This window comes from Daldinia vernicosa (genome assembly GCF_022497035.1).
Source record: "Daldinia vernicosa strain CBS 139.73 unplaced genomic scaffold F5Y00scaffold_7, whole genome shotgun sequence".
Lineage (NCBI taxonomy): Eukaryota > Fungi > Ascomycota > Sordariomycetes > Xylariales > Hypoxylaceae > Daldinia > Daldinia vernicosa.
In genome coordinates this window covers 117267-143855 of record NW_025953923.1, presented here as the reverse complement: position 1 = coordinate 143855, position 26589 = coordinate 117267, and the positions used below count along the sequence as shown (strand labels likewise).

Below are 26589 nucleotides of genomic sequence, written 5' to 3'. Positions count from 1 at the left end.
TCGTCCATTCCCTTTCCATTAATTCGACGCCCTCGCGAACGAATGATTAATGCATGACTTCATGCCGGCATACCGCCTCTTCTCATCACAGTTTATACAAGATCGTCGTATCGTCGTCTCTTCATTTTTACTGCATTTCGTTATCAGTACTAGGATCGGCAAAAGGGAGGGGAGAAACAGAGAAAAAGAAAAGCAATGGATGGATAATTTGTGATTTTACCGATAAAGGGCGAGATACCCTATATTCTCTCATCTGACGGGAGATATATGAGTTGGTAACAACTTAAGGGTTTATGGACATGGGGGCATCTGGACAGATTAGGGGGGGCAAAATCAAGACAACTATGTATGCCGTCACTCTTTTATCTTCACCAACATTTCGATATATCTGCCTGCTGGTACATTTGCGATAGTTTTTATTTCATCTCGTTATTCTGCTCTGATTTACAAGCTGGTCCTCATATAACACGAGAAGTTGTTTTTTTCTCGCTTTGCGATGAATTTCAAAAAAACTGGTCTGCGAATGAATTAGATAGACACTAACGGTTTCATCTACCTATCTAGGCAGGCACACCAATTGTTCTGCTCTTATGAATACTATCTCGCATGCTTTCTTCTATTTAACTTAACTAGTCGAGAAGTAACCTCCATAACGCGTCCTTGTCCACGAAATCATGGTGAATGATATTGACCAGCCACGAGTCTGCCTTGGCCTTCTCGAGCAACTTTTCGGTTTCCGACCCTTTTCCGTAGATCTGCGCCCACTCGCCAAATATGCCAAACGCCTCCTCGCTCCACGCCCTGAAGCTGACTTCCTCTATAATAGTCGGCGTGACGATCTCCTTGCCCGGGAACACGCCCCACGTCACCGCGTTCGTACTCGATTCCTTGACTTCGCCCGCCAGACCTCCTGTCAAGTCGGACGAGACGAAGTCCCCCGCGGCGTTGGCCGCGTAGAAGCATATCGTATCTTGAACCTCGGAGCTCTGGAGTTTCTCGAGAAGGACTTTCCAGTCGGCGGACGGGATGAAGAATTCTACGAAGGCTTTCTGGAACACGAAACCGTGCTGCGGACCCCAGCCGAAGACGGGATCGGACGAGCGCAGGCCGTTGACGGCGGGTTGCGAAGCGACGGTCCACCAGCCCTTCTTGTTCAGCTGGATGAGCTGCTCGGTAATCATCCCGGTCTCCTCGTAGAACTCCTCTTCGCTCCACGGGATGGCCGAGAGCTCCTTTTTCAGATGCCGGACCATTATATCGTTGATATCTTCCCGCTTGGTCGGGTGTCCCCAGAGACTGACAGCTTGCGCGTGGGAGACGTGTAGACTAGGCCCGTACCCGTCTATCTCGCCGTAGGCGGGGGATCGGGCATCACCCCATCGGCCGTTGGGGAAGTCGTCCCAAGTCGCTTCTCGGCCGAGGACGCCCTCGCCTTCGGAAATCGCCAAGGTGTTAGCTCGGCTGTTGATGGGATCTGCCGGTATACTGGCTTCGGCCGAGGTAGCTTCGTATTCGGGGTGCGAGACCGGTCGTCCGGAGATGATGACCCGGTTGCGAGTTTCCGAACTAACGTTCGATTGCCTGCGACTTCGGGGATTCTCTCGTGTCTGAGGGAGTATTTCGTGGTCCAGAGATCCGTTAACTTGGAGTGCCGGGATCTTGGACGTGATATCTTTGATTGCCTCTTCTTCCTCTTCTTCGATAGGAGTGCTGAGTGGTATGAGATCCGTTCTCTCGATGATGAAAGATACGGCCTTTTCGAGATTCAAGGTGTAGAAATGGAATCCTCTAGGTCCAGGAGTTCTTTTCTTGATCTCCTTAACCTTTTCGACGATCTCGCATAAGATATCTACACCAACGCTCTTCACTTTCTCATCGTCCATCTTCACAGCATCTAGACGGGACATTATCGTGTCCGGTATCTGAGCATGGCTGAGCTTCGTTGTTCGCTTGATCATCTGGTAGCTCTGAATGGGCATCAGCCCGGGAATGATGGGAATCGTCTTGAACGCGCCGCTGGGGTGATTCCTCAGGGTCTGCTCAAAATTATCATAAGCTTCCGTGTCGAAGAATAATTGCGTCATAAGGAAATTGGCTCCCGCGAGGGTTTTTTCGACCAGGTAGGGAAGGTCATGTTCCAAATTCTGACCCATAGGATGGCTCTCATCGGCATGGCCTTCGGGGTATGCGGCGACGCCGATACAGAAATAATCGCCATGAGTCTTCCTTATATACCGCACCAAATCAATAGCCCATTCAAAAGTCTCGTCTATAGCATCCTCGGGACTCTCGTTCGGATCTTGATATTCCGCGGCTCTTGGAGGGTCGCCCCTCAGGGCTAGGATGTTCCTAATACCCAATGCCTTCGCATCTTCTAATGCCCTATCGATCAATTTCCGGCTCATGTTTGTACATGTCAAATGTAGACATGTAGTTAAGTTCAACTCCCTCTGACATATCTCGGCCAGCTCGAGCGACTTCGTAGCGGTGGATCCTCCAGCACCCCATGTTACATTTACAAAGAGAGGTCGCAGCGCTCGCGCCATTCGATCAAGACGGTCGCGTAGGTTAGAGAATCCCATAGAGGTCTTCGGAGGAAAAAACTCGAGCGAGAAGTAATTCGAATCGGCCGGCAAAGCGGCTATCTTGTCCGTGATTTTCTCCATATCGAATAGTTTCGCTCAGCACGGTTTGTTGTAAACGGCGAGGTATTTTTAAATCTAGAATACAATCTAGAATACGGAAGTATATCTAAGTTAGACTATGGCCCAACACCGAGGGCAAGTCGAAAATATGATACCTATAGAGTAATTGGCCTAGTAGAGGCCGGATCGGCACGAAGGGAGTCCAGTCGATATGGAGCTACAGATGGCTACACTGTAGGTAGTAAGGACAGCGCTAATAAAATATAAAGGCATGTAGTAATAGTAATATCTTAGTCCAAAATACCGCAATCGACGTGTAGTGGTCCTTTCGTACAGTATTTGGCTTCTCGTAAACAGTGCCTTATATGTTGGCCTCTGCAGCTTGTACGACTGACTTTCTTTTGTCTTTTGTGGAAATTTTACTATGTAAAGATTCCGGTCGGCGAGGTCTGACATCGATGTGGGGTACCTGCATGGAACCCCGCATTACGGGACATGGAACTGGCGCAAAGCATGGCCGTACATACCAAGACTTTTATTTCTTACCTAATAAATCCAAAGATGGGAAGGTTTAGGTAGGTTAGGTAGGTACATACTTCAGAAGTTCAGATGGTAAACGGAGCGTCGGGTTGCACTTTCCATGTTCGGATTGTCTGGACCCCTGAATCGCCTTCTCGGAATTATTCCCAAAACTCACTAGGCTATCTGGCTATCTGCATCCTCAATCTCATTTCTAATCCAAATTCCAACTCACCAAATCGTAGGGCGTCTGCTTATGCTAATGCAATCCAAAGGCGCAATGACACCTACATACCTACTTAAGATAAGGAACCATACATAATACCTAGTGTAGACAGTACCTAATCCCTACATTTGCGCCCTACATTATGTACCTAGACATCCGTATTAATCCCTTTTCCTGTCTTAACTCTATCTTCGGAATTGTATTTACTTCATCTTAAAACAGTGTACAGTACACAATCGTAATATCTATCTTAATCGGGAACACGTGGCTTGGGCTCACGATGGAGGCATCTAATCATACCATTGTCGACACGGCACCGCCGTTGCCGAAAGATATGTCTCACCACTATTCGGATGTAACGAAGGCTCGGGCCCCAAGTAGAATGAAGGAATTCTATAAATACTTCCAAATACCGAACATCGGCCAACTTGCAGGTGGTACGAAACACCTATCGTCGTCCTACCTTTACATATTAGCCTTTCGTGCCCATCTTTCTTTAAGGCTAACATTAAACTTGATAACTTGATAATAGGTCTCCCTAGTGCCCAACTCTTCCCCTTCGACACCTTGGAAGCCCAGACCGCGAAACCAGATCGATGGACCCCGACGCCCAACTATCCGGATCCCGACGGCACGCTATCTTCCCAACTAGCCGCAACGTCCATCTCAAACCGGGCCGTAGCCTCACACGTCGTCGTACCTCACGATGCTCCGGCCTCAGACCCGAGGAAGAAGATAGATCTTGCTTCTGCCTTACAATACGGCCAAGCTGATGGATACCCGCCGCTGCTTTCATTCGTCCGCGAATTCACGCGGGATTACCTACATCCAAATGTGCCTTATAGGGGCGGACCTGAGGTTATATTCACAGTCGGCTCAACAGACGGCATGTCTAAGACGCTAGAGGTATTCAGCAACGTCTGGGTAGAAGGGAAAAATGATATCTGGGAGCGACCAGGATTGCTGTGCGAAGTTTTCATGTACGCAAATGTGCTCACCCAGGCACAACCCCGAGGAATCCAAGCCGTACCCATCGAAATGGATGATGGAGGCATGTTGCCGTATGGTCCTGGAAGTTTGGAGGATGCCCTCGCAAACTGGGATCACAGCAAGGGGAAACGTCCGCATTTGCTGTATACCGTAACGTGAGTTTTGTCCTACCTAATTATTCATTTATGAGACCTAGCGTCCTCGGATGCGAAATTCCACGATATAGACCTACTTGGGAAAATACGCAGCTTATTAACATAATTCTGCAGAATGGGCCATAACCCAACAAGCGGTGTTTTGTCTCTGGAGAGGAGGAAAGAACTGTACTCGATCTGCAGCAAATACGACGTCATTATCATCGAGGATGACCCTTACTGGTACCTCCAGTACCCTTCGGCAGCGGTTGAGGAGGCGAAAGCAAGGGGTTTACCAATCCCGGAACCAAAAGTAGCGAATACTCTTGAAAGGAAATCTGGGTATGAATTCCTGGATTCTCTGGCGCCATCATTCCTGAGTGTCGATATAGACGGACGGGTTGTGAGATTGGATACTTTCTCCAAGACTGTAGCTCCTGGCTGCCGAATGGGATGGATTACCTCGAGCCCGGCGATTTGTGAGCGTATCCTCCGTGTTAGCGAGACGGGCACACAGCAGCCCTCCGGTTTCGTCCAGGTTGTAGTTGCCGAGACTATCATGGGACCGCAACCCGAGGCATCAGCCGCATTCGCATCCCGATCTGCGAGGGGCCGGGCTACTTTCAGCGGCTGGAAAATGGATGGCTGGGTGCGATGGCTAGCCGGCTTGCGGGGCCAGTACGAGAGGCGCATGAACCGCATGTGCAAGATCCTCGAAGAGAATGCGTACCAACTAAAGCAATCGACACCTATGCGCGAGTCCGATTCCGATTGGGGCGTCATCACCAAGACCCAGCTCTACGACTTCCAATGGCCTCGCGGCGGCATGTTCCTATGGCTTCACATGCGCTTCGAGACGCACCCGCTGTGGAAAGCCGCCGGGTCCCGCGGCAACATCATAAACGGCGTTGCGCTGTCCACCGCGCTCATGATCTTCCTCACGCGCAAGCCGTTCCGAGTCCTAATCAGTCCCGGCCTGATGTTCAGCGCGACCGAACAAATCCGCAACGAGCGCGGCTGGGCGTATTACAGGCTGTGCTTCGCGGCCGAGACAGAGGAGAATATCGACAAGTGCTCACTGCGCTTCGGCCAGGGCGTCCAGAGGTTCTGGCGGATCAAGAATGTGAAAGAACTCGAGGCCCTGCTCGACGATGCTAGTGCGGCGCAGATCCAGGAGCAGGATGAGGAGGGTCTGGTGAATTTGGGGAGTTGGATGGGATGTTAGGGTTTTGCACGGATATATAAAGGAGATGTAGATAGATACCTAGGTCGAACTTGTAAGACATGCCACGTGCAGGACCCAAGTGAGCAGCATTGTGAAATATACATAGCTGCTCAGGAAGTCAAATTTTGGATATATCAAGTATCATTTGGGTATATATTTACTTTGGAGATAGAAGGTGTTTCAATTTAGAACGAATATAACGAATAAATTTCCTCGATCATAATAGTCTTATAGGCATTGGGTTCCTGTGATATGAAGGGGACTGGATGGGTGGTCTGACTTATTAGTTGGCTCGTTACAAGTGTTTCACGAGGTTGTAAGGCCATATTTGACGGCAATTAAACCGGGACAAGATACCTACAGCAAGATCCAAGCTTAGCAAGAATTAACGGACATAATTACGGCACACGAACTCATAGAGCGTTAAAAAGATAAGCTTGATAGATTACCCTTGAAGAGCTTGCTATGATGCATAGACGATCACCAACGAGGTGGGAAGTGGCGATCATAATAAGAATGTCATTGATTGATTCATCAGTCCCTATGATCCAGTACGCCGTGACTATTGCAACCGATTTACCGTTTCCCATCCCCTAGACTACGCTGCTCACCAAGCGAGTCTAATCTAATCCTCGCGGAGGACTTCCAGGAAAATCTTGGAGGGCTTAGGGGGTTTGCCCTCCTCCACCTTCTGCTGACCAATCTTTTCCTTGACGAAGGTGGCGTAGTAAGGGTTGAAGCGTAGCATGACTTGCTTGTTGCGTAGAGGGTTCTTCTGCACAGCAGCGCGCTTGGTCAAGGGACCGCCCTTGGGAGCGTTGAGGACGCTCTGGATTTCGGAGCTGTTGATCAGACGGCTCAGATCAGCCTGGACAACCAGGTTGGAAGGTAGAAGGAAGTCCTTCTTCAACTCTGAAGGCTTGGAGGTGGTGCCGTAGATCTTGTCGAGGGCCTTGAAAGCGGCCGAGGTCCAGACGATGAATCGTCCGAGGTGACCACCAGGGGCGAGCTGGAGGAGGTTCAAGGCGTAGACAGAGCTGGTCTCGACACCGGGAAGGTTGCGGGTACCAGTGACAAGCTCCTTGCCATCAACCTCGGGGTCGTAGATGACCAAAGGTCCACGTCGCTGGCGGTGGCGGCGGCCTCTTAGCTTACCCTTACCAGCGCGTAGCTTCTTCGTCTTCTTAGCCTTCTCGATGTCGGCAGCGGCACCAACAGCGTTCAGGATGGCGAGGGCACCAGCAGTCTTGGCAGCAGCACCACCCTCGAAGGCAGCCGAGTCGATGACCAGAGGAACTTCCGGAACGGAAGAGATCTGGTGACCGCGGGCGAGCAGTAGAGGGGCTACAGCGGAAGCGGCAAGAGCAGAGGCAGTAGCGAATCGCCTTTTCGAGATATTAGTTTACATAGTCAAGAGGTTAGTCGAATTATATCACTCACTTCTGGGCCTGGTTGATCTTGATGTGCCACTTTCGCCAGATCTTGGTAGGGGCGAACATGCGACCGGAACGACACATGTTACCGAAGGCAGCCTGACCGGCACGGTGGGTACCACCACCAGAGACACGGGGAATACGGGCAACGGCACGACCTGATGAAAACGGTCAGTAATTGCAAAAATGGCCATCTCTAAACCCTGATTCCTGCGTGGAGAATCATCCACGGCAGACATTTTGATCACCATCTTCCCCACACCCAAATAAAATATGAAGACTACTGACCAGTTCCCCAAGATTCGGCAGAGGTTTGATGACCGGCCTTCTCGCTCACAGCATAGGGCTGTCGCTTGTTCTTGGCCATTCCAGTGTGGACTTGCTGGACAATATCAGGTCGGATCGGGGAGGAAAACACGGTAGGAATGGTATGGGTAGCTCCCGAGGGAGAACCATCCTTGCCGATGATGGTGACAGTCGGTCGAGAGGCCATCGTAAAGGTCGTAATGCTAAAGTGATGTTGGTTAGTCAATTGCGAGCATGTGAGTCGAATTAAGACCGACCAGAAAAGATAATTGAAGGGGAATGAAGAGAGCCTAGCTTCTGCGAACTTACCTCGACGCTGGGTGTTGATGGTCTCAAGTTGCGATTTGGTGATGTTGAACTGCGAAAAATCAAAAAGCCCACCAGAGAATTAATTTTCTTGTGGGTTTGCGCGAGGGCTAAGCGAATTTTCGGAGAAGGACCCCACTATTTTTACACCAACTCTTATAGATGCATTATGCATCTAAGTGGTACCTGGGTACTTAGGTATATAAGCATTTTCTATATATCAATAGCTTCATACCTAAAGTTGCCCCTCCAATATAATTTGAACCATGATAAACAGCTCATTCACAAGTGCCAATCAACTTTCCACCGAGGATTCTATCGATACAAAACGATTGACAAAGTTAAGGGCAAAAAAAAAATTTTTGGTCCAGATAAACGGAAAAATAAATACGAAAAAGAAACTCCGAATCGGGGAATCGAACCCCGGGCTTGACGGTTCATTGATTCTTGAATCATTGAGAGCGTCAAATGTTAGCCACTACACCAATTCGGATGGATGCTGTACTAAAATGCTTGAAAATTCTATTTATATTCTATTCTCTTAGCTGGCGGTAAAATCACGGTTCGCAGCCCGGAGGTACAATAGTCGTTGTTAGATAAAATTTACGTCATCGGCAGGTAGCTATTCTAAACTTCGCTAGCGGCCCTGATATAATGCGTCGCAAACAAGTCCTGTTTAATATAACGCCTGAAAGAAGATATTACATAGCTGTTTTATAAGAAGTAAGTCTTAGCTATAATAATATCCCTTACACTATTTACAGGTCGCAACTTAGCATATCATCGGTTGCTACAGACAGCCGCAGATTTAATCAATACCGGTACCAGGTAATTGAGTTGGAAAAAGACTTGTCACAACCCCGTCCGAGGTCAGTCTATCTAGAGTAGTTCAACTCACGGACTCTGGTCTTGTAAGGATAGAAGACAAGTGTTTACGTGTATAGTTCATCTAATTGTAGGTATCTAGCCCGTCTATAGGAAACCTAAGAAGCTAATGAATTCGCCAATGACGATGTATGCCACTTACTATAAAAGAATTATGGACCGATTGAGTTACACGGGAGGCGGATTGCCCCGGAGTTTGAGTATCGGGATGTTAATTAGGTAAAATTACGCAACTGTCGTCTTATCATACTACAAGTGAAATCAAGCAGAATTCTGCGACGGGAATAAAGGCCGATGCACCGTCGCAATCCGATTTTTCTTATCTATATAGACCCCAAAAGCCTAAGCAAACCGCATCTACCATATCACATATCATAATGTTTCTTACAAGTATTATCCAACTTTACAATTGCTTCGATAACATTCGCCGGCCTGAGTTGTTTGCCTTGGTGAGATGGCGGGCGCTAAGATGCGAGAGGAAGTTACAAATTCAAATAGTGCCGAGTTGGAGACGCCGATTGCATGTATGTAAGTAATCCGCACTGCTCTTGCAGAGTCTAGATCTTTTCTATTAGTGGTCAAGGATCCAAGAGCTTAGCTTTCCCGAGCCGCTGTTGATCCTCGTTGCAAACTACTTGCATTAATTTTCAAATAGGTAGTCCCGCCTCATGCACGTGTTTCCATTTGGATAGCTATCGGATCAAAAAAAAGAAATATAATATTTCTTATTTCCTTCCACATCCAATAGCGCTTAAAGCTGGGGGTATTATTCGCTTATCTGAAGCCTTTAATGTTGTCTGTGTCCAGCAGACCACATATTACGCCGGCAAAATTTTAACTCCGGTCATTAGCCACTACGACATATGATATCTTTTTAGAACCATTGAATCGTTGAGGCACTTGAGACTCCGCTTATCTCAACTCGGTGTGGGAACCTCATCACTACAAGATACGTGCTATAGCAAAATAGATCGCTCAAACCAAATCCTAACTCATAATTCCGAGGACCCGGCAACTCGGCCAGCGCCGTAACAGTCGTGTATATATATATATATATATATATATATCCACATCATCGGCCTTCCGTAAATTTTTGCCCGGGCATAGTGCCAACGGCCAACGGTTTGAAGTCGTATAGCATAAGGTTCTATCAAGCCTATCTTTATATTGGGTTCAATTATACCAAGCTCGAGATGCTGTGCTACCGAAAGTCAGGCTACTCGTCATTTACACTACAGGTCATTGTTTATACTAATACGGAAAGTCCCCCGTCTCGGTGGCTTACGAAAACGAATTCCGCTGGTCTGGAGTGGTTAATTAAACGTGGAACTGACCAAATGACTGCTTAGCCTCTGACCAACAATAGCCACATAGATTTAGGAGAGCAAAGTATGGAATATTCACTAATGACTCAATCGGAATGCTCAACATGTATCTATACGACCCTTTCTGTTCCTTAGAGCTCTCCCGCGTCGTACTCTCATCTACGACCTAACATGTAAAATATCCGTTGATATGTAACGGATACCTGTGACGTCTCCTCCAGTCTACTCTTGAGATTCTATAACTAAACAAATATACATGGCTAGTTATTTTAACTAATTTACGGCTTACAGTTGTCGCCTAAGGCTATCACAAACCAATCCGCTTTCGACCAGTACCCGAAGTAGCGTTGCATCTTGCATTACTGCGAGGTCTCGTATTTTATGGCTGCAGGGGTGTTACAGCCGTCAGTCTCGGCGGCTCGCCCTCCTATCTCGCAGAAATTGCCCAGACATTGTTAGACATGAGACGATTGTCGAGGCGACGGTAAAATACTATATCCTAAGTACTCAGATATAATATCATCATGGATCTCGAGTCCGGCTTCCGTGTTATCTGCCCTTATGCCAATCCGGATATCTATCAGCTGAGAGAGCGCTGTTGTCCGGAGAGGATCTTCTTGGTGAGAAACCTATTTCTGGCCCCACCATTCGACATTTCTTACCTTCAGTTTAATATCCCATGTGGAACTCACCTTATTTCATGACACATTGGGGCATTGTGATTTGGCGGATGGTGTGGTTATGCATTCTCACAAGGGCCGATCCAATTTGGCCGTCCCCCAACGATGAACTCGAGGAGATCATGTACCAAGTCGAAGGCTACAGAGCCAGAGACTTTGGCGGGACTGTTATTCCGTGCTCCAACGAAGCATCTGGACCTGGTCGACAGAATGCTGCCGAATGGCTACGGGCAGCCTTTCATGATATGGCTACGACCACGTATCTGAGCGGCATACGAGCTGGCGGCTTAGATGGTTCCTTGCAATACGAGCTAACCAGCTCGGACAATATCGGTCCAGGTTTCAATACGACTCTTAAGTTCATGGCCGACTATTATACTAGTCGGTCTGGCGTCGCGGATCTAATCGCTTTGGGCGTATACTACGCCGTTAGATCTTGCGGTGGTCCGGCGGTGCCTGTTGCCGGCGGAAGGGTCGATGCTCTTGCGGCTGGTCCCATAGGTGTTCCGCTACCACAGAATTCTGCCTTCACATTCGAGCAACAGTTTACACGAATGGGGTTTAACAAGACCGAGATGATCCAAGTCACCGCATGTGGCCATTCCATTGGTGGTGTTCATGAAGAAGAATTTCCTGAAATCGTCCCGGTTGGGTCTACCTCAAACGGCGAAGCTCCTTTGGACTCGACGGTCGCAGCGTTCGATAATAAGGTTGTCACCGAATATATTGCTGGTAACACTACCAATCCCCTGGTGGTTGGTCCATCGATCAAAGCCACTAGGAACGCAGACTACAAGGTGTTCAACTACGACAGCAACGTCACAGTCAAAGCAATGGCAGGTCCCGCTGAGTTCAATAGTATATGCGCAACTGTCCTTCAGAAGCTGATTGATACTGTGCCTGATGGAGTGGTTTTATCTGATCCCATTCAACCATATTCTGTAAAGCCAGTTGATATGCAGTTGTCGCTTAACTCTGATCCGTCAACAATGCAGCTGACTGGACTTATACGTGTTCGAACTACTGATATAGGAGGGGATTCTATCTCTAGCTTAACGCTGAACTATAGGGACCGAAGCGGGAGTAACGATTGCGGTAGTACGAATTGCGCATACACAGCAACCCTCCTAGGTTCCACTCAGGGGTTCGATGATCAATTTATTGTAAGTCCACAGCACAATATATGGTTATATTCTTAGCTAAGATCTAATACGCGTCAGTGGTTCCCCATCAATACTGCTATCCCAACATCCACGGGAATTTCGTCTTTCACTGTAACTCTTAATATGGCCGACGGAACCACCAAAACGTACGATAACAATGGAAACACATACCCAATGCAAGACATCATATTTATTCAAAAACCTCAAAGCTGTCTTCTTTCTGGCACTCTCACTATTACCGCAGCTGTAAATTAACATTCATGATCTTAATCATAGGCAGTTACTGATTTATTCTTGTAGGTCCGTAACGATCGCAAATCCCTTCCTGTAAATATGTTCGTCTCATATAAGACCCCGACGGGGGATCCTAATCGTCCGGTTCCTACCCTAAAAAATGCCACGATTACCATGACGGAAGGTACTTGTGTAGGCTCATATACTTTCTATACGGCGGACTTTACTGGCCTTGGAGATCTTGCGTATGCATCAAAGATTGATGTCATTAGCGGGAGCGATTCATCTTTTGTTACTGATGACTTCAACGCAGCAAGCGAACTAGAAGCAACATGCAAGCCCTTTCCAAACCCACCAACTTCTGCATGTACCACCGGACAGCCATCAACGTCTCCCGGGTCACCAACTGCCTCATCTACTTCTGTTTCGCTATCCACCACTTTCTCTACTACTGTGAGCATCACAACTACCTCTTCTACAGCACCAGCTGAGACCTTGCATCACAGACAGAGCATTGGTGAGTATGTGCTCGTCGGATGCCAGAAAGAATCAACTGTACAGGGAACTCGAGCGCTCGGTGGCGCCGCATTTGCTTACGACAACATGACACTAGAAGATTGTATGAATAACTGTAAGAACTATATTTACTGGGGCACAGAGTATAAACGAGAGGTATGTAACATATGTCCTCTCCTTTTAACTAATCCTAGGTGTTGGACTCCCAGTCGAGCTGATTAGGGAGTTCGCTCCTAAGACACGTCTAATCCTTACTTATTGCTTAAAGAAGTAATCTGACTCTTATTATAGTGTGAGTTTCTGAACCCGGAAGAATGGCTAGTAAGTAATGCGACTGACATTACTACATATAGGCTACTGTGGCAACTCGCTCCACCCGACGAGCGAAGATGCGCCCTTGACTGACTGTAACATGGTATGCGGCGGAGATGCTACAGAATATTGCGGTGATAGCAATAGGATAGAGCTATACAGTACCACAGCTAGCCAGCCGGCCCCGACTGCTACGCTTGCTCCTAAACCAACTGTATCATCGTACGTCCGGGTCGGCTGTTACAATGAGATTCCAGGTGGCCGAGCTCTCACTGGAGCAGCTTATGCAGACGATACTATGACATTGGAAATATGCGCGGCCGACTGTAATGGGTTTGAATACTGGGCAACTGAATATGGCCGAGAGTGTTATTGTGGGAATACTATTGATAGTCTCAGCACGCCAGCTCCTGACGCCGATTGTCAAATGGTTTGTGCTGGGGATCGTTATGAATATTGCGGAGCTGGGAATAGACTTGAGTTATACCAACTAGCAACAGCTTCTTCGGCACTCGCGACGAGTACGTCGAGTCTGGTGCCTTAGACCGCTGGGTATTTTTGTTTGAGAAGTTATAAACCGAATTTGATATGGGGATTATATAACACTTCCTGGACAAATTGATGATTATTTTAGAGGTATATAAGTAGCATCGACGATAAAGAATCAAAGTTGGGGGTTCATTAAGATGCTACTCTTTACATAAATAATACGGGTTGGTGGTGATTTGTGGCACGTCATTAGTGTAAGCCGGTTTAATGCAAGGCTGTAGGCTGTAGGTGACCCAAGTACAGTGTGTACCTGTTAGTACGCACAGTGACATCCAAATTCTCAAATACTGGCAGCCGCAGCTCCTGCAGATATCCAAATCTTGACTATTCCATGCGAATGGATTTTTTGGTTGCATGTAGGGAAGGCGTGGATCACGAATCATATGCGCAAATACGTATTAAGCAATCACCCCCCACTACCTAACCCTGCTTTTCTGAAGTCTGCAGTCTACATACAATATTGGATATCGCACTCTCATTAAGCCAACGCTGTAGTTTTGTTATGATTCTTATTTCTCCTAGGTTTCTTCTGCAGAGGGCCTTATCGTAAACTTACCGTCTCGTATTGCAAGCGATCTCTTAAATCACTAGGTTTTCCTAGTCCCCCCTACCGCAAATACCTGCAGCTTCTTTTGTCAACGTTTCCGCTGAAAAAGCGATGCCTATTAGTGTCCACCGCATCCCATTAGCACATCTATACGCTGCGAAAACGAGGGCCTAAAGTCAAGCATGTCGACTGGTACGTCCCTAGTAGCTGCTTCCGTTCACAAACAGCGTTTGCCAGAACTTGCTAATCCCCAAATCACAGGGACACACCCTCCACAAATCCAACCTCACCTGACATTCTTTCCGAGATCGCCGGGGAGGTTCAAAAATCCGAACAACGGCCGACCTACGCTGAACTAAGTCCTATTTCGCCTCCGCACAGGCTCTGGCAATATGCCTTGTCCCTCGGTACGTGCTTGAGGCAGACACATACACTCTAGGATGAGATCTAATTCTCGCGACAGGGGAAAGATCGTCTTAACTTACTGGGTGGTGTCAAACCTGTAAATAATCTTAATGGAAGCAAGCAGAACTCCTCGCGCCCTGTGCAATCGTTACCCACACGCCGCCCTTCAGTCTCGTTAACTGCGCCACCACCGAAACGCCAGAAAGTCGAAGAGTACAATGCACACACCCAGGCCCAGTTCGTCCTTGCATTTGACCACGATGGGGCTGCTGACCGTCCCAAACCGCGCAAACGTTCCCTTGACAACCACAGCGAGTCTCAATATACCGTTATATCACAATCGTCCACCAAAGGAGCGCCTTCGACCAGAGCGAAAGTCCCCGAATTTCGATCCTCGGAGAGTTACGTGAGACCGTCGCCTAAGAAGAGGCCCCGACATAACACTCCAAAGCAGCATGTAGGACAACTAGATAGAGGGGTTGTCACCGGGACTCCTTTGCTAAAGTCCGATATTGAGGACAGCGACGGTGATGTAGAGATCATCGGGGCAGAGGTCATGGTAACCCCTCAAACACACCAAACTCAAGGGGTACGGTACTCTATCGAGGACGTTGGGAAGCGCTTCAAGACAACGTCTGGTGCCCAGAAGATGGAGGAAATCATTGATATTGCGATGCTGAAGGAGAACGGATCGAATGACCAGGTTTCTAGCCCGGATGAGCTGGCACCAGAAACGCAAGACATGAGAGAAAAGATGCCAACGAAGCGATCTGCTTTATCCCCGAGTTTGTCCAAAAAGGGTGATATTCCGCGAACGAAATTCACCCCGCCGTCTCGTACTAGACTACAGGACCCGGAGAGAGGGCTTAACGAATCGGATCGTGCTACGAAAATCATTGACTTGCCTCTTCGTGTCGTTCGGGCTGTATCGGGCGGTCAAAAATATGAAGAAGACAGAACGGACGGCGCGAATAGATGTTTCCTAAATTTACGAGAGATGAGCTACATACTCCATCCGGAGAATTCAGAAGGTCAACTTATGAAAGACTATGCATATCTTACAGTCAATCTTCAAAAGGCCCGGAGGCTTCATGCCCCATCACAACCCAGTTGTCGTGTGGTCTCTATTGAGCGTGCCATCGACGGTTCAATAAGCGGGGGCCAAAAGCTATTGATCGAATTCTCGTCTCCTAAGGACTTTAGAAAGTTCGTTAATTGGGCAAGAGACACTGCGTCGCATTGTCTGGTGGATGAATCTATACCTCGGTAAAATTTGACAACCCGCTGTTTAGAGAGGCTGCTAACGTAATCCCTAGGGATCGCCTTGAGAAGGAGCTTGAAAACTTGATGCGGACCGCTATCAACCGCGCTGTTATTAGAGACGACATGTCAAAGGGAGATGATGTGAAATTAATCGAGCACAACCGCGCAAATGCATCTCAGGCAAGGGTTACCAACCTACCGCGCGCCCCAGCTCCCCGAGAGAAGTTAAAGGACACGATGATGCCTCATTCTGCATCTCAGTTAAACTCCAAGACAACGGTCATATCAGATGATCCTCAGCCCTATAATATTCGACGACAGCCCCATAGAACTCGCTCTACATTTGCATTGGAAGGCCCCAGTTCGGAATCCGAGTCCTCTGAACCTGAATGTTGGACAACCCAGCATATAGGCTGGGAGAGAGATTGGCGCAATTCCATCGTCTTTCCCTTTCATGGCAAGAGTAGAGCTACCGTCGACAAGGAAGATATTCCTCGATTAGACGAGGGTCAGTTTCTAAACGATAATCTAATTATTTTTTATCTGCGTTATCTCCAACATACGTTGGAGGCAGAAAGGCCAGATCTTGCTCAAAGGATCTATTTCCAGAACACATATTTTTATGAAAAGCTCAAGACTACGAGGACGGCTCAAGGTATCAACTATGATAGTGTCAAAGCATGGACTTCTAAAGTCGACCTCTTCGCGAAAGATTATATTATCGTCCCAATCAATGAATTTGCTCATTGGTATGTCGCAATCATCTATAACGCACCGAAACTGCTCCCTTCTCCGGGAAAGACGGAAAGTACCGCTAAGAACACGATCATTATCGAAGAGGATATCGACGATTCCAGAGAAGCCTCCCGTGAGGTTTCTAGCACCCCTGATAATAGGAAATCAGCAGATGAGCTCAGAAGCCTTGAAGCGGTGAGACCTAAAGTACAGAGCGATATCACGAATCACTTTAGCCGTATGTCAATCGAAAGCCCGGATTTTCCAAATGGTATCGCTAAACAGATAATAGCTCGGGAGCCAGAAAATCAGAAGACGGATACACAGCCACCCAGCTGTAAACAAGGAACCACAGATGTGCAGCCCAATGGTATCAAGGGGGATATAGAGCATATTGTGCCATCGAATGACAACCTCCAGCGGAAGAAGACAACGAAAGGATACGGCGTGGGCACTAGGAAAAATAGCCCGGACCAGCCAAAAATTATCACGCTCGATTCATTAGGATTGGCCCATTCTCCAGCTTGCAGCTGTCTAAAACAGTATTTAATTGCAGAGCTCAAGGATAAGAAAGGCATTGAAATACCAAATCCTGGGGCCTTGGGTATGACTGCTAAGGAGGTCCCCCAGCAAACAAATCACTGCGACTGCGGACTCTATCTGCTAGGATACATAAGAGAGTTCCTCAAAGATCCCGACGGGTTTATTCGTAACATCCTCCTACATAAACCCATTGCCTGGAATCTAAATCCATCGGAGCTCCGAAACGATATTAGAGACTTGATTTTTGATCTTCAGAAAGAGCAGCAACGTCGAGAAGATCTTCATAAAGAAGAGAAACGCAACAAATCCGAGTCGCTAAAGAAGAAAATTAGAGGTCCAATAGATGAGCAACCCCTCAAACAACTGGCGAAGGAGCAGGATATCAACGGAGGTGCGTCTGGGCCACAAAAGGAGGAGGATATCCCCCAAAAAATACCCAAGGAGAACAGCATGGCCAAGCCTAAACCGAGATCGCCTACCCCCGAGGTCTCTCTAGGAACCAGACCTGTTTCTAATTCGGAAAATCGGCCTGTTCCTGGTTCATTTCCTCAGTCCCCGGCTGCGGCCAGCACTAATATAAGCGTGCCTAATGTGAGCAACCCTGAACAAGTCAAGACTCTGAAGTTCATCTCGCCACTCCCTGAATCCCCCTGTGGCTCTTCACCGGAAAGTCCTGTAGTTGTTGACGGTCCGGAAGTCCTCCAAGGACAAGGACGGAGCGCAAATCATATCCATGGCGATTTCAACCGAGCCAACTTACCAGAAGAGCCAGTTAAAGAAATCCAAGGGACCTACCAAAATCACGACAGACCGGCCGATCAATCCCGGGATCAAGAGAAGATAACAGTAAGTCGCTACTTCGCCGGCCGGCAACCCGGCGATAAGATGGTCTCGGCCAAATTACGCGAAGAGCCGCTTCACTCGGATGTTATCGATATTTCGGATTGAATTCCGTAGGCCAGCATACTATGTAAAGGGGGGATGTTGGAGGTCGGGAGAACACAAAAATGGAGGCGTTTATTTCACTAAGGAGCATCGGGAAGCATCATGGTGACTTCATAGGTGTCTGCATAAGAACGGCGTTGGGGCGGTTGTGTTTGATTAGTTTACCCCTGTATACCCCTTGTGGAGAGCGATTCTGGCTTTGCTCCGTGAGTCCGGGGCGTTACGTAGGGTGGTCAATGACTGGAATACGTCTAACTTTACTTAGTAGATCTTGGTGTGCGTAGATCTGATGTTAAGCGTTTCGATTGTTGCCCCTTGGTGTACCGTTGTCGTTGGGCATTGCCGCGTAGTCTCTTCTAGGGGTAGCGATTGACTTCAGGGTAGAGCCGCGCAGTTACAGTGAAGGATATTCAACCCTAAATGGATAATATTATCTTCGTACCTACCAATATTCAGCACGATGCCTCCGTAAATACTCCTAGTGGGTGCGATTTATTATTTTTACCTCCTCACTCCTATGGTCATCACCTTCATAAACACTCGGGTTTAGAGCATCTCTCACATCCACACCTTATAACCAGACAATTTCACGATTCCACAAGACAGAATAATTCACCAGGCCAACGTCAAGATCATAACGCGTAGATTTTCTTTTCCTATAAACCGCTATATCCCACCTCTCCCCACGGCTTTTTTTCTTCTTTTTCTTTTTTCTCCCAGACAGCCTACCGGGCCTTCTCTCCCTCCTTCTTCTTCAGCGCCGGCAACGCGAACGCCTTGCTAAGCCCGTCGCCCATCTTCTTCCACAGCCCGAAGTCCGAGTCCTGGTTCCAGGTCAGCACGCCGACCCAGGGCTGCACGTTGTAGTGCACGCGCAGCGTGACGTCGTCGGTCGAGGCGATCTTGCCGGTGGGGTGGGTGATTTGGTATTTGGGCTTTTGGTTCTTGAGGGAGAGTTTGCCGCTGGGGGGGTGTTAGTATTTTGCGCGTAGTGGGCTGGGGATAGATAGAGAGGGGGAGGGGGAGAGGGGAGAGGGGAGAGGGGAGAGGGGAGAGGGGAGAGGGGAGAGGGGAGAGGGGAGAGGGGAAAGGGTCGTACCGGCCTGGGTCTATGGTCTTGCCAGCGGCGCTCTTGCGCAGCTTCTTAAGGGAGGCGGGGCCTAGGTTGCTTAGGTGGTCGGCGCTCGGGCTCGTGATGATGGAGTCCCAGATGATGGCCTTGTTGGTCTGGTTCGTGGTGTCGGCGGCGGGCCATTCGGCTGTTACGTATACGAAGAGCTGCTTGGTGTTCCAGGTGAACAGCGACGAGAGGTCGGCGTCTAGCGAGAACTTGATTATGGCGTATTCTTCCTTCTTGGTGCTGTAGTAGTGCGGTCGACCCTTGACTCTGTTTTCTTCGTGTCAGCTACAGCTACACTGGGTGGGTGGTCTGAGTGAGATACGTGGTTGGAGGAGAAGGGAAGGGAAGGCTCTCTCTTACTTACACCTGGGCGTTGGTCAGCTTTATCGTCGCGCTTGGGGTCCGGGGAGCGGCGAGGTCGGAGGCGGCGATTAGAGCGGCGATGACGAATGCGACGGTGGTGAAGAAGCCGAATACATTTTGTATTCTGGTTAGGGAGTTGTACATGATGACGGATCGGATCCCCAAGATTGGGGGAAGGGGAAGGGGATTGAGGACAGCTGTATGTAATTATAGTCGCGTCCTTTGTCGTCGCTCACATGTAAGACAGATCTAAGATAAGATGTGAGGCCACGTATTGGAGGTCTATCAAGGTCCATTATCGATAATTGCTTATCGGCTTCTTATCAGCAATGTGAGCTTGTGTCACTTCTTGGCACCCCTATTCCATTGTGGGTCAAGTTCTCCCCCCTATTTCAATTACTCCTATACATATACAAAACACTACAGTCTCGTGCTTTATAGGTTCCAAACTTCTCACCAACTATAATTAAATGCCAATATCCCCGATCGTATCTAATTTAGCTTTCTAGTAGCACGGCCCAGAATTATAGACATCATTCATGTAGGCAGTTATTATCGACAGGATTCCAGATGAGATGCCCTGATTGTGTATAGTCACAAGTTTCCGTAGCCCGGGCCCATAGTTCCTTACGCAACAACGATGTTATTTCTAAGCTTCTTAGATTCACCCCGTGATCCCTTCATAACTTATTACGAAGGCTTTTCGGGTTTAGATTTAGGTTCATCGCGACGATATGCACTAGCCAGGTCTGGCCCCTAGCATTTATATCTTGTTAGTGATTTTTTGATGAAACTTATTCGACGCCCATTACTTACCCATTCTGAAGCATGGGCATCCAATGGGGCGAGCTGAAGTGTACCATCTGGGAGTACCAGACTTTGGACGCTTGAACTCAGGAGGATGGTCATCAGTATGTTCTTGGGCTCCATGCTACCATCATATGGCTGATTGCGGTACTCAAGTCTCAATACAATGTTGTTGCTCAAGGCTTTATTTAAGTAAGGTGATATCGTCTTTCGGGATCTTCGATTGGATTGAAATAATTCTCGAGTCTACAGATAATATCTTCAGAAGTTTTTATAAGTGTAAAAATACCAAGTTATCCCAGTTCCAAGTGTTTGAGACCCCCAAGATATATCAACAACAACTACTTACCATATATATACTTACGTATTCAGCCGTCCCTTGTCGATGATCAGCACGAGGATATCTCTTCTCTCCAAGACCACCGACCCATGCAGAACTTGGAGGTCACAAGATCAATTACATAGCGATGATCACTCACGGATGAATTCCAACAGAATATTGCAACTCTGTATAGTGGGTTGGCACGGCGCATCATTACGTACGCAGAAGACCATGGCCGGCATCTTTTTGCCGACTTTAGGCCAAGTGAAGGGAATCAATTGAGTTGAAGACTTAAAATCTAATCCAGTTTTTAGATAGTAGCAGCTTAGAAAGCCGGCTATGAAATATCTCAAACGTGGTGAGGCGATGATCATCAATGGTTAAATAGTGAGTTACCGGCTATACTAGGGCTATGAGGCGATCATTATACGATTCAAGGTGTGCTATAGACAGGACAGGCCACCGCAGGCTCAAATGGGAATATCGTTTACTTTTACTATTGAGGGTAAGGTCTTGGAGAACATATTTGGCCAAGATAAGGATCAAGATAAAACGTCATTTCATTGCGCTGGGGACATCTTAATAATAATAAAGGGAAAATTATTTTGTGTTCTCATCATTATTCGCTCCTCTGTTGTCATCGTTTTCTTAATAAAGACAAGGATAAATTAAGCACGCAATCTATAAGAATGAATTCTAAGAACGGCCGTTTCTAAGTAGTTAATTACCCATTTCCCTTTTACAACCCCCAATATTCCTTTTCACCTATCATGCTATACTGCTTTCACTATCCTTCATCATGGATCTTCCATGTCCACGAACCTATAGGCCCAAAAGGAGCACCACTAATAAGGACCTAAGGTCAGCAGGTAAGGGGCGTTGGGTTACGCATTTTCAAAGAGCTATCTTTCCAAAAGCAAGAAAGCAGTAAAGAGTCAATGGAAGAAGAATATTTACATACGATGAAGCAGATGCTACCCGATCCAAGAGTAGCTAGGAAAAACATGGCTGTCTATACAACTGTTAGAAAAAGGAATTGGATATTGGGCTCAATATTTGCCCCTATTTTTGGTAGAAGTCTTGACTGTTATAATGCACTTACTTCACTCTGATAAGAGCTTTCGCCATATATTGGTGCGCAGACATATACTGTCAGGCCCACCAGGAACGCAACGACGGAATATGCCAAAAGCATCATGGGTGCTTGCCACGTGAATACCATATTCCAACGGACGCGGATCTCAACATCGTCGTTGATAGTGTTGATGGTGGAGAAACTTGATGATCTGGTTTCTGGTTCCTGTTGCCTTTCTCCACTCTCCAGATCAGATTCTCTGATGAAGAAGCCCCTTCAGGTCCGAGAAGAGGTATTTATCGATCGTAGCGAATCCTCGTTTTTGACAATGCGGCGTATTATCAAAATATCATGCTCGAAAATGGGTGGCTGTGACTTGGTACCGGCTCGTGACTCCTTCCGGATAATAGTGGTGAAGATGAAGGATTGTGATGTTGAGAGCAAAACTGAGAAAAGAGACAGGACCAGCGAGCAATACCACGCCGCTGGTCCTACCCAGTGCTCGTGATCGGGAGTCTCCCAAGATAAACAACCGATCGCAGCCGCAGAGAGCAGGGTAGCCTTATATGATTTAATATCGTATTAGAATAGGGACGCATACAGCAACAGTAATAACATTATAACATCCCCCAACTCTGGCCTGCCCTAGGGATATAATAGTTTCAAGAAGATCACGAAGAGCAAAGAGTAGGACATACAGCCACTTGGATAAAATAGAGCTCCTGCAGCTTACGATCGCGCCAGCTAGATAGCATGGCAGCAAGCTCGGCCTCATCCTTCCGGAGCTTTGCGCTCCTAACTATAGCGAGAATTGGCAGAAGCGTGTTTTGGCGGAACGTCCGGTAATAAGGAAGGGTAAAGATGCTCATAGCAGCGTAGCCTAGTGATGAAGCTGCTTTACGCAGCGCAAACCGTAATCATACCGCAACTACGTAACACCTTCTGCTCAACATGATATAAACGTCGTAGGGTCTAGATAAGGCTGCGCCTTTATAAGTCGTAATTTAGGGTTGGGTTCTGTGTTCCTATGATAGCTTTATGGGCGGGAGTCGGTAGGGATGATGAAGTTTAGCTAGCGATCATTCATAATGGGTGTTATAAAAGGTGGTAACGTATTGACAACTAAAGGGGGAAAAAAGGGGGATCTAGGTATACCTATAGCCTCCCATCAAGAAACGTTAACATAGTTAGATAACTGGGGATACCGACTAATATACACCATATATTAAATATTTTGAAAGGCATGTCATCATCTATGCTTATCGCTGTGCCAAGTTTCCAATTTGTCAACGCCCCTTATATTTCCATTGGTGTTGGCTACGCCTCAATGCAGCCTCCGCGTCGTTACCTGTCATCTCATGCTCTCGTTCGAGGTGGGCTCTGAACCTGACTTCATCACGCTCACGATGGGCCTCGTCCGGAAAGTTATTCTCGTTACGATAGAAGGACCTCCCTAAAGCGTATGCAAGGTTTCGGATTTCGTCAAGACAATCGTCAACTGTCATTCGGAAACGCCCTAGCATGATTGCGATTAATCTATTATATCCGGGTTAGTAACGTAGGGTCTATCTATGAATGATTTGCTTACCGTCCGATAGATGTTCCAGTAATATAGTCAAAATAATGACACGGAAGAAAACATATATAATCTTGACCTCGGTGGGATACACCCTCTGGCGCTCTGCAAGGAAAAAAACTAGTGATCGCTGTCTGAACAATAAAAGAACTCAAGTTTCTTAATAGCAGCGTATATTGTTCCCAGTTCCATCTTACCTATGGGCTCTACTGAAAATGGCATCGGAAAATCACAGTCTATTCCCATGCATAGAGAGTCGAGTGGTGGTGTACGACTTGTAGATAACACGACTTAAGATCCAAAAGACCAAAAAGATCAAGGATGGCAAGTAAACAATCTATCCGGATAATTCCCCTGTTTAATAACATAAGTAGGCTGTCATGATTACTGGGAACTGCTACTCAGCGAACCGACAGAAGAAAATCTCGATTCTTGGGATGTTTTCATGGACAGCAGCCAGGAATTGTACCAAAGGAAAGATATTTCATCGCTCGACTAGACCATCAAACTCTAGGGATCAAAGGCAGATTCTTTCGAAGACATGGGAAGCTCCGGACGGTATACGTCTTAAAACCCGAGGCCAGCCGGGCCATATACGATAGCTAGAAGGATGGTATCAGAGATGGTCTAATATTATGGTACATCTGGTAGCATTACCAAACCCATTTCTTAAGACTGAGCCGACAGGAAACGGGCACTCATAGATATATGCCTTATCAGATGTGGTAATATCTGGCTAAACCTACCTTTATATATACTTGGAACCTCGTATGACGGTCTAAAAACATGTCACAAATACAATACTTGTTAACTGACATATATCTACTTCGTATCTTAATATTTCCGATTATAAATACCTGATACTAGATGATAGTTATTATTTTATTACTACCGCTCTTTGCTTTTGTGACATATACTCCTGCTACGCCCCTCCTTTTCTCGAGCATGGCTCATCTGCTGATGTTTTGTCAACCACAGCATTACACCAAATTGTACTTTCGTATTTTTCTGACAAGTTTTAACTATGTAGTGGGCCCATACCGGAATCTGGGAAAAAGGGGAATGTGAGCAGTAGGTATGGCACAAGTACCTAACCTATATCATACCTACCAGGTAGGTGTGTACTAGTGCACATATATGTACTCAGCATTAATGTACCTATTATCAAATCGCTTAGGTACATCCCCTATTTCGCTAGTAAATCCCCTTGTAGAAAGGAAATATACCAGGCACGTTGCGGATGATCATGATTTTATACACAGAATGGGCAACTATATACAGTACCCAATATGATTACAACTGTTTCTTCCGAGACGTCTCGGAATGTCATCAACTATGCCGTGACCCACCACAACCATCGCGTATAAACGTAACCATGCAGCCCTCATAGCCTCTCTAGCGGTTGTTTCGTTCCTAATTGTACATGATTTCGCGGTGTCCCAATTATCGTCTTTCGAACGGGACAGAGCTCAACCTCGCGTGAGCCTAATACTGGGAGTTATCAAATAATAACCTGGAACCGGTGCGAAAAAGAGTCTATAATAATCATTTTTTCACGCAGAACCCAACCTACCCGGCGACGGCTGTGCCTTATATAGGAGCATAAAGATGCTCGGCAAGGCAGTGTAAGAAAAACGGTGGGAGCTGCACGGGATCTCCAGCACACCAGTACTACAACAATGGTTTGAGTCCTGGTGCTGGATTACTGAGATCGTGTATTAAGGGCGTGAGGGCGGGAGAGGGGAGCTTCTATGGAGGGAAAGTCGTCCGAATATGGCAGAGATGGAGACTTAAAAGGGGATATTAGGAGACGCCTGAGCACCAAGAGCTTCTTGTTGCTCCTGCAGTTCCTCACCGCCAGCCTCTATGCTAATTCCAAGACCGACCTTGGCAGATTGCTAAGAATTAAGTAATTAGAGGAAATCCCGCGTCTAAAAAATCTCAGAACAAACTTACAGTGAAGTGGTCGACATCAGCACAGAAGGACATCATGACAGGCGGTGCCACACGCTTCTCTAGTATGCAGGCCAATTTTCCCTTGGAATCAACTTGCGCTCGGAAAGTTGACATACGGAAATCATATTTGACACCAACGGATGTAAGGCCCTCCTTCTGCAAACTACCTCCCATCAGACCCCCAGGGCCGGGAGCCACCTGAAGAGTCATGTCGACACCGGCTTGGACTTTATCCGTCAATTTCCGCCAGTATGTTGTGTTAAGGGCGCCTTGCCCATGGATTTGGGCGGTTGCGATCCAATCGTCGGACTTATACTTTGCGCAATACGATAAGGCAGACTCGGGCGGCTGATTAAGCGCAGCGCGTTGCCAGACGGCCTCGATACCGAGGGCAAGTTTGCGGGTAACGGATTGTAGATGGCTCAGGATGTAAATACCAGTCAAACCACCTTCGAGGTAGGAGGGGTTTAGCATCTTGAGGGAAGAAGTGAAGTCACTGCCCGAATATTCATGTTCAATTGAGGCCATATCCTGGGCGCCTATGGAAAATTGCGTCTTGGTGACAAGAGAGGGATTCCAACGGTAGTTAAACCTTGTTGATAGCATACCATTATTATCCATACTTCCTTGCAGAAATACCTATGGCAAAGTAGATTACATGTTAACATGACATTTGTTTGCGGGTAATGGAGGGATCGACTGACTTTGTTGGTGCCAAAGAGACCTGCAAATGCGTAAGGATTCTGATGCTCGCCCATCGCAAACTGATGCGATACCTGGAACAACGGCGATAGACTGACTGCCTTAGTCAGGTCTGCTCTTATACCGGTGTGCATGTAATTGGCCAGAGAAACTTCACGCTGAACCTCCTTTGCGATAGTCTCGACGGTACCGGGATTGGACAAGCCGAGCCTGGCTCGTCGCTCGGAGAAGGATTTGTATACATCGGAAACTGCATTGGCTATGGGATTCGAGGTTAGGAAGCCTAGGGGCGACGGCCCAGACGGTTGCGACTCGAAGTTGAAGGCCATGGTGGAAGCAGAGCTGTCAGGGCAAACTGACGTCTTTGATAAGAGATGACGACAGAAGATACGGCGACACACAATTTAGAAAAAAGACTCGGAGGTTTGTTTTTTTATGATAAATACGAGAACCCAATAATTAAGAACTGCTGAATAATAGTTACCCAGCTTCCCTCGTCTGCGAGCTGCCGACAATTGGGTTGTGTTGTCGTTTTTTATTAGCTTGCAGTGGTGTCAAAGAAAAAAAAGATTCTTGGTGCAGGCGGCTGTAAGATCAAAGATCCTGGTTGGCGAAGTCTCCATTTTCGTCAACGGAATAATCCTTGTGCCGCTCTAAATCTAAAAACCTTAACTTTCGCAGCTTACCTAAACCTCACATGCAGATAAACAGGTACGTACCTTTCTGACGTAGTTAGGTATCTTTAAGGTTTGCATCCACCCGTTTCTCCCCGTCCTTACGTA

General features: G+C 47.3%; 8 protein-coding genes and 1 non-coding gene across 9 annotated transcripts; 3 read left to right on the top strand and 6 right to left on the bottom strand.

Annotated features, from left to right (window-relative positions):
* Positions 1 to 443: 443 nt before the first annotated feature.
* Positions 444 to 3205, bottom strand: F5Y00DRAFT_190609 (MTHFR-domain-containing protein). Its single transcript, XM_048005164.1, has one exon. The coding sequence runs from the start codon at positions 2664 to 2666 to the stop codon at positions 630 to 632; it is 2037 nt and encodes a 678-aa protein (XP_047868129.1). The 5' UTR covers positions 2667 to 3205; the 3' UTR covers positions 444 to 629.
* Positions 3206 to 3280: 75 nt separating this feature from the next.
* F5Y00DRAFT_227531 (PLP-dependent transferase) lies at positions 3281 to 5957 on the top strand. The gene is made up of 3 exons (XM_048006493.1): positions 3281 to 3827; positions 3923 to 4535; positions 4650 to 5957. The coding sequence occupies exons 1-3, from the start codon at positions 3671 to 3673 to the stop codon at positions 5737 to 5739; spliced, it is 1860 nt and encodes a 619-aa protein (XP_047868128.1). The 5' UTR covers positions 3281 to 3670; the 3' UTR covers positions 5740 to 5957.
* Positions 5958 to 7810, bottom strand: F5Y00DRAFT_227529 (60S ribosomal protein L4-A). Its single transcript, XM_048006492.1, has 3 exons — positions 7461 to 7810; positions 7180 to 7330; positions 5958 to 7124 (listed from the first exon to the last, which is right to left on the bottom strand). Exons 1-3 carry the CDS (start codon positions 7663 to 7665, stop codon positions 6365 to 6367), a joined length of 1116 nt encoding a protein of 371 aa, XP_047868127.1. The 5' UTR covers positions 7666 to 7810; the 3' UTR covers positions 5958 to 6364.
* A 375-nt stretch (positions 7811 to 8185) lies between these two features.
* F5Y00DRAFT_t27 lies at positions 8186 to 8277 on the bottom strand. Its single transcript has one exon. It is a non-coding gene; the product is annotated as a tRNA-Glu (tRNA).
* Positions 8278 to 10592: 2315 nt separating this feature from the next.
* F5Y00DRAFT_190538 (heme peroxidase) lies at positions 10593 to 13612 on the top strand. Its single transcript, XM_048005163.1, has 4 exons — positions 10593 to 11837; positions 11895 to 12083; positions 12138 to 12747; positions 12941 to 13612. Exons 1-4 carry the CDS (start codon positions 10674 to 10676, stop codon positions 13441 to 13443), a joined length of 2466 nt encoding a protein of 821 aa, XP_047868126.1. The 5' UTR covers positions 10593 to 10673; the 3' UTR covers positions 13444 to 13612.
* A 775-nt stretch (positions 13613 to 14387) lies between these two features.
* Positions 14388 to 17889, top strand: F5Y00DRAFT_258610 (cysteine proteinase; the record flags this gene model as incomplete). The annotated part of the gene is made up of 3 exons (XM_048010735.1): positions 14388 to 14402; positions 14459 to 15666; positions 15717 to 17889. The coding sequence occupies 3 exons, from the start codon at positions 14388 to 14390 to the stop codon at positions 17887 to 17889; spliced, it is 3396 nt and encodes a 1131-aa protein (XP_047868125.1).
* Positions 17890 to 18571: 682 nt separating this feature from the next.
* On the bottom strand, positions 18572 to 19754 carry F5Y00DRAFT_190488 (signal peptidase 22 kDa subunit). Its single transcript, XM_048005162.1, has 3 exons — positions 19371 to 19754; positions 18986 to 19273; positions 18572 to 18849 (listed from the first exon to the last, which is right to left on the bottom strand). Exons 1-3 carry the CDS (start codon positions 19511 to 19513, stop codon positions 18612 to 18614), a joined length of 669 nt encoding a protein of 222 aa, XP_047868124.1. The 5' UTR covers positions 19514 to 19754; the 3' UTR covers positions 18572 to 18611.
* A 2095-nt stretch (positions 19755 to 21849) lies between these two features.
* On the bottom strand, positions 21850 to 22442 carry F5Y00DRAFT_258607 (uncharacterized protein; the record flags this gene model as incomplete). The annotated part of the gene is made up of 2 exons (XM_048010734.1): positions 21850 to 22134; positions 22272 to 22442. The coding sequence occupies 2 exons, from the start codon at positions 22440 to 22442 to the stop codon at positions 21850 to 21852; spliced, it is 456 nt and encodes a 151-aa protein (XP_047868123.1).
* A 2248-nt stretch (positions 22443 to 24690) lies between these two features.
* Positions 24691 to 26400, bottom strand: F5Y00DRAFT_190452 (eukaryotic porin-domain-containing protein). Its single transcript, XM_048005161.1, has 3 exons — positions 25810 to 26400; positions 25106 to 25744; positions 24691 to 25047 (listed from the first exon to the last, which is right to left on the bottom strand). Exons 1-3 carry the CDS (start codon positions 26134 to 26136, stop codon positions 24940 to 24942), a joined length of 1074 nt encoding a protein of 357 aa, XP_047868122.1. The 5' UTR covers positions 26137 to 26400; the 3' UTR covers positions 24691 to 24939.
* Positions 26401 to 26589: the final 189 nt, after the last annotated feature.

Excerpts from the sequence above, each read along its gene's own strand:
- F5Y00DRAFT_190488 (XM_048005162.1), bottom strand. The coding sequence starts at position 19,513 with ATGTACAACTCCCTAACCAGAATACAAAATGTATTCGGCTTCTTCACC. Across the intron at positions 19,274-19,370 it reads AAGCTGACCAACGCCCAGGT|AGTCAAGGGTCGACCGCACT; the intron begins GTAAGTAAGAGA and ends CGAAGAAAACAG. Across the intron at positions 18,850-18,985 it reads AAGACCATAGACCCAGGCCG|CGGCAAACTCTCCCTCAAGA; the intron begins GTACGACCCTTT and ends ACACCCCCCCAG.
- F5Y00DRAFT_190452 (XM_048005161.1), bottom strand. The coding sequence starts at position 26,136 with ATGGCCTTCAACTTCGAGTCGCAACCGTCTGGGCCGTCGCCCCTAGGC. Across the intron at positions 25,745-25,809 it reads GTCTCTTTGGCACCAACAAA|GTATTTCTGCAAGGAAGTAT; the intron begins GTCAGTCGATCC and ends ACTTTGCCATAG. Across the intron at positions 25,048-25,105 it reads CTGATGTCGACCACTTCACT|CAATCTGCCAAGGTCGGTCT; the intron begins GTAAGTTTGTTC and ends CTTAATTCTTAG.
- F5Y00DRAFT_190609 (XM_048005164.1), bottom strand. The coding sequence starts at position 2,666 with ATGGAGAAAATCACGGACAAGATAGCCGCTTTGCCGGCCGATTCGAAT.
- F5Y00DRAFT_190538 (XM_048005163.1), top strand. The coding sequence starts at position 10,674 with ATGTGGAACTCACCTTATTTCATGACACATTGGGGCATTGTGATTTGG. Across the intron at positions 11,838-11,894 it reads GGTTCGATGATCAATTTATT|TGGTTCCCCATCAATACTGC; the intron begins GTAAGTCCACAG and ends AATACGCGTCAG. Across the intron at positions 12,748-12,940 it reads AGAGTATAAACGAGAGGTAT|GCTACTGTGGCAACTCGCTC; the intron begins GTAACATATGTC and ends TACTACATATAG.
- F5Y00DRAFT_227531 (XM_048006493.1), top strand. The coding sequence starts at position 3,671 with ATGGAGGCATCTAATCATACCATTGTCGACACGGCACCGCCGTTGCCG. Across the intron at positions 3,828-3,922 it reads CATCGGCCAACTTGCAGGTG|GTCTCCCTAGTGCCCAACTC; the intron begins GTACGAAACACC and ends ACTTGATAATAG. Across the intron at positions 4,536-4,649 it reads CATTTGCTGTATACCGTAAC|AATGGGCCATAACCCAACAA; the intron begins GTGAGTTTTGTC and ends ATAATTCTGCAG.
- F5Y00DRAFT_227529 (XM_048006492.1), bottom strand. The coding sequence starts at position 7,665 with ATGGCCTCTCGACCGACTGTCACCATCATCGGCAAGGATGGTTCTCCC. Across the intron at positions 7,331-7,460 it reads TGCCGAATCTTGGGGAACTG|GTCGTGCCGTTGCCCGTATT; the intron begins GTCAGTAGTCTT and ends CGTTTTCATCAG. Across the intron at positions 7,125-7,179 it reads AAGATCAACCAGGCCCAGAA|GCGATTCGCTACTGCCTCTG; the intron begins GTGAGTGATATA and ends TATCTCGAAAAG.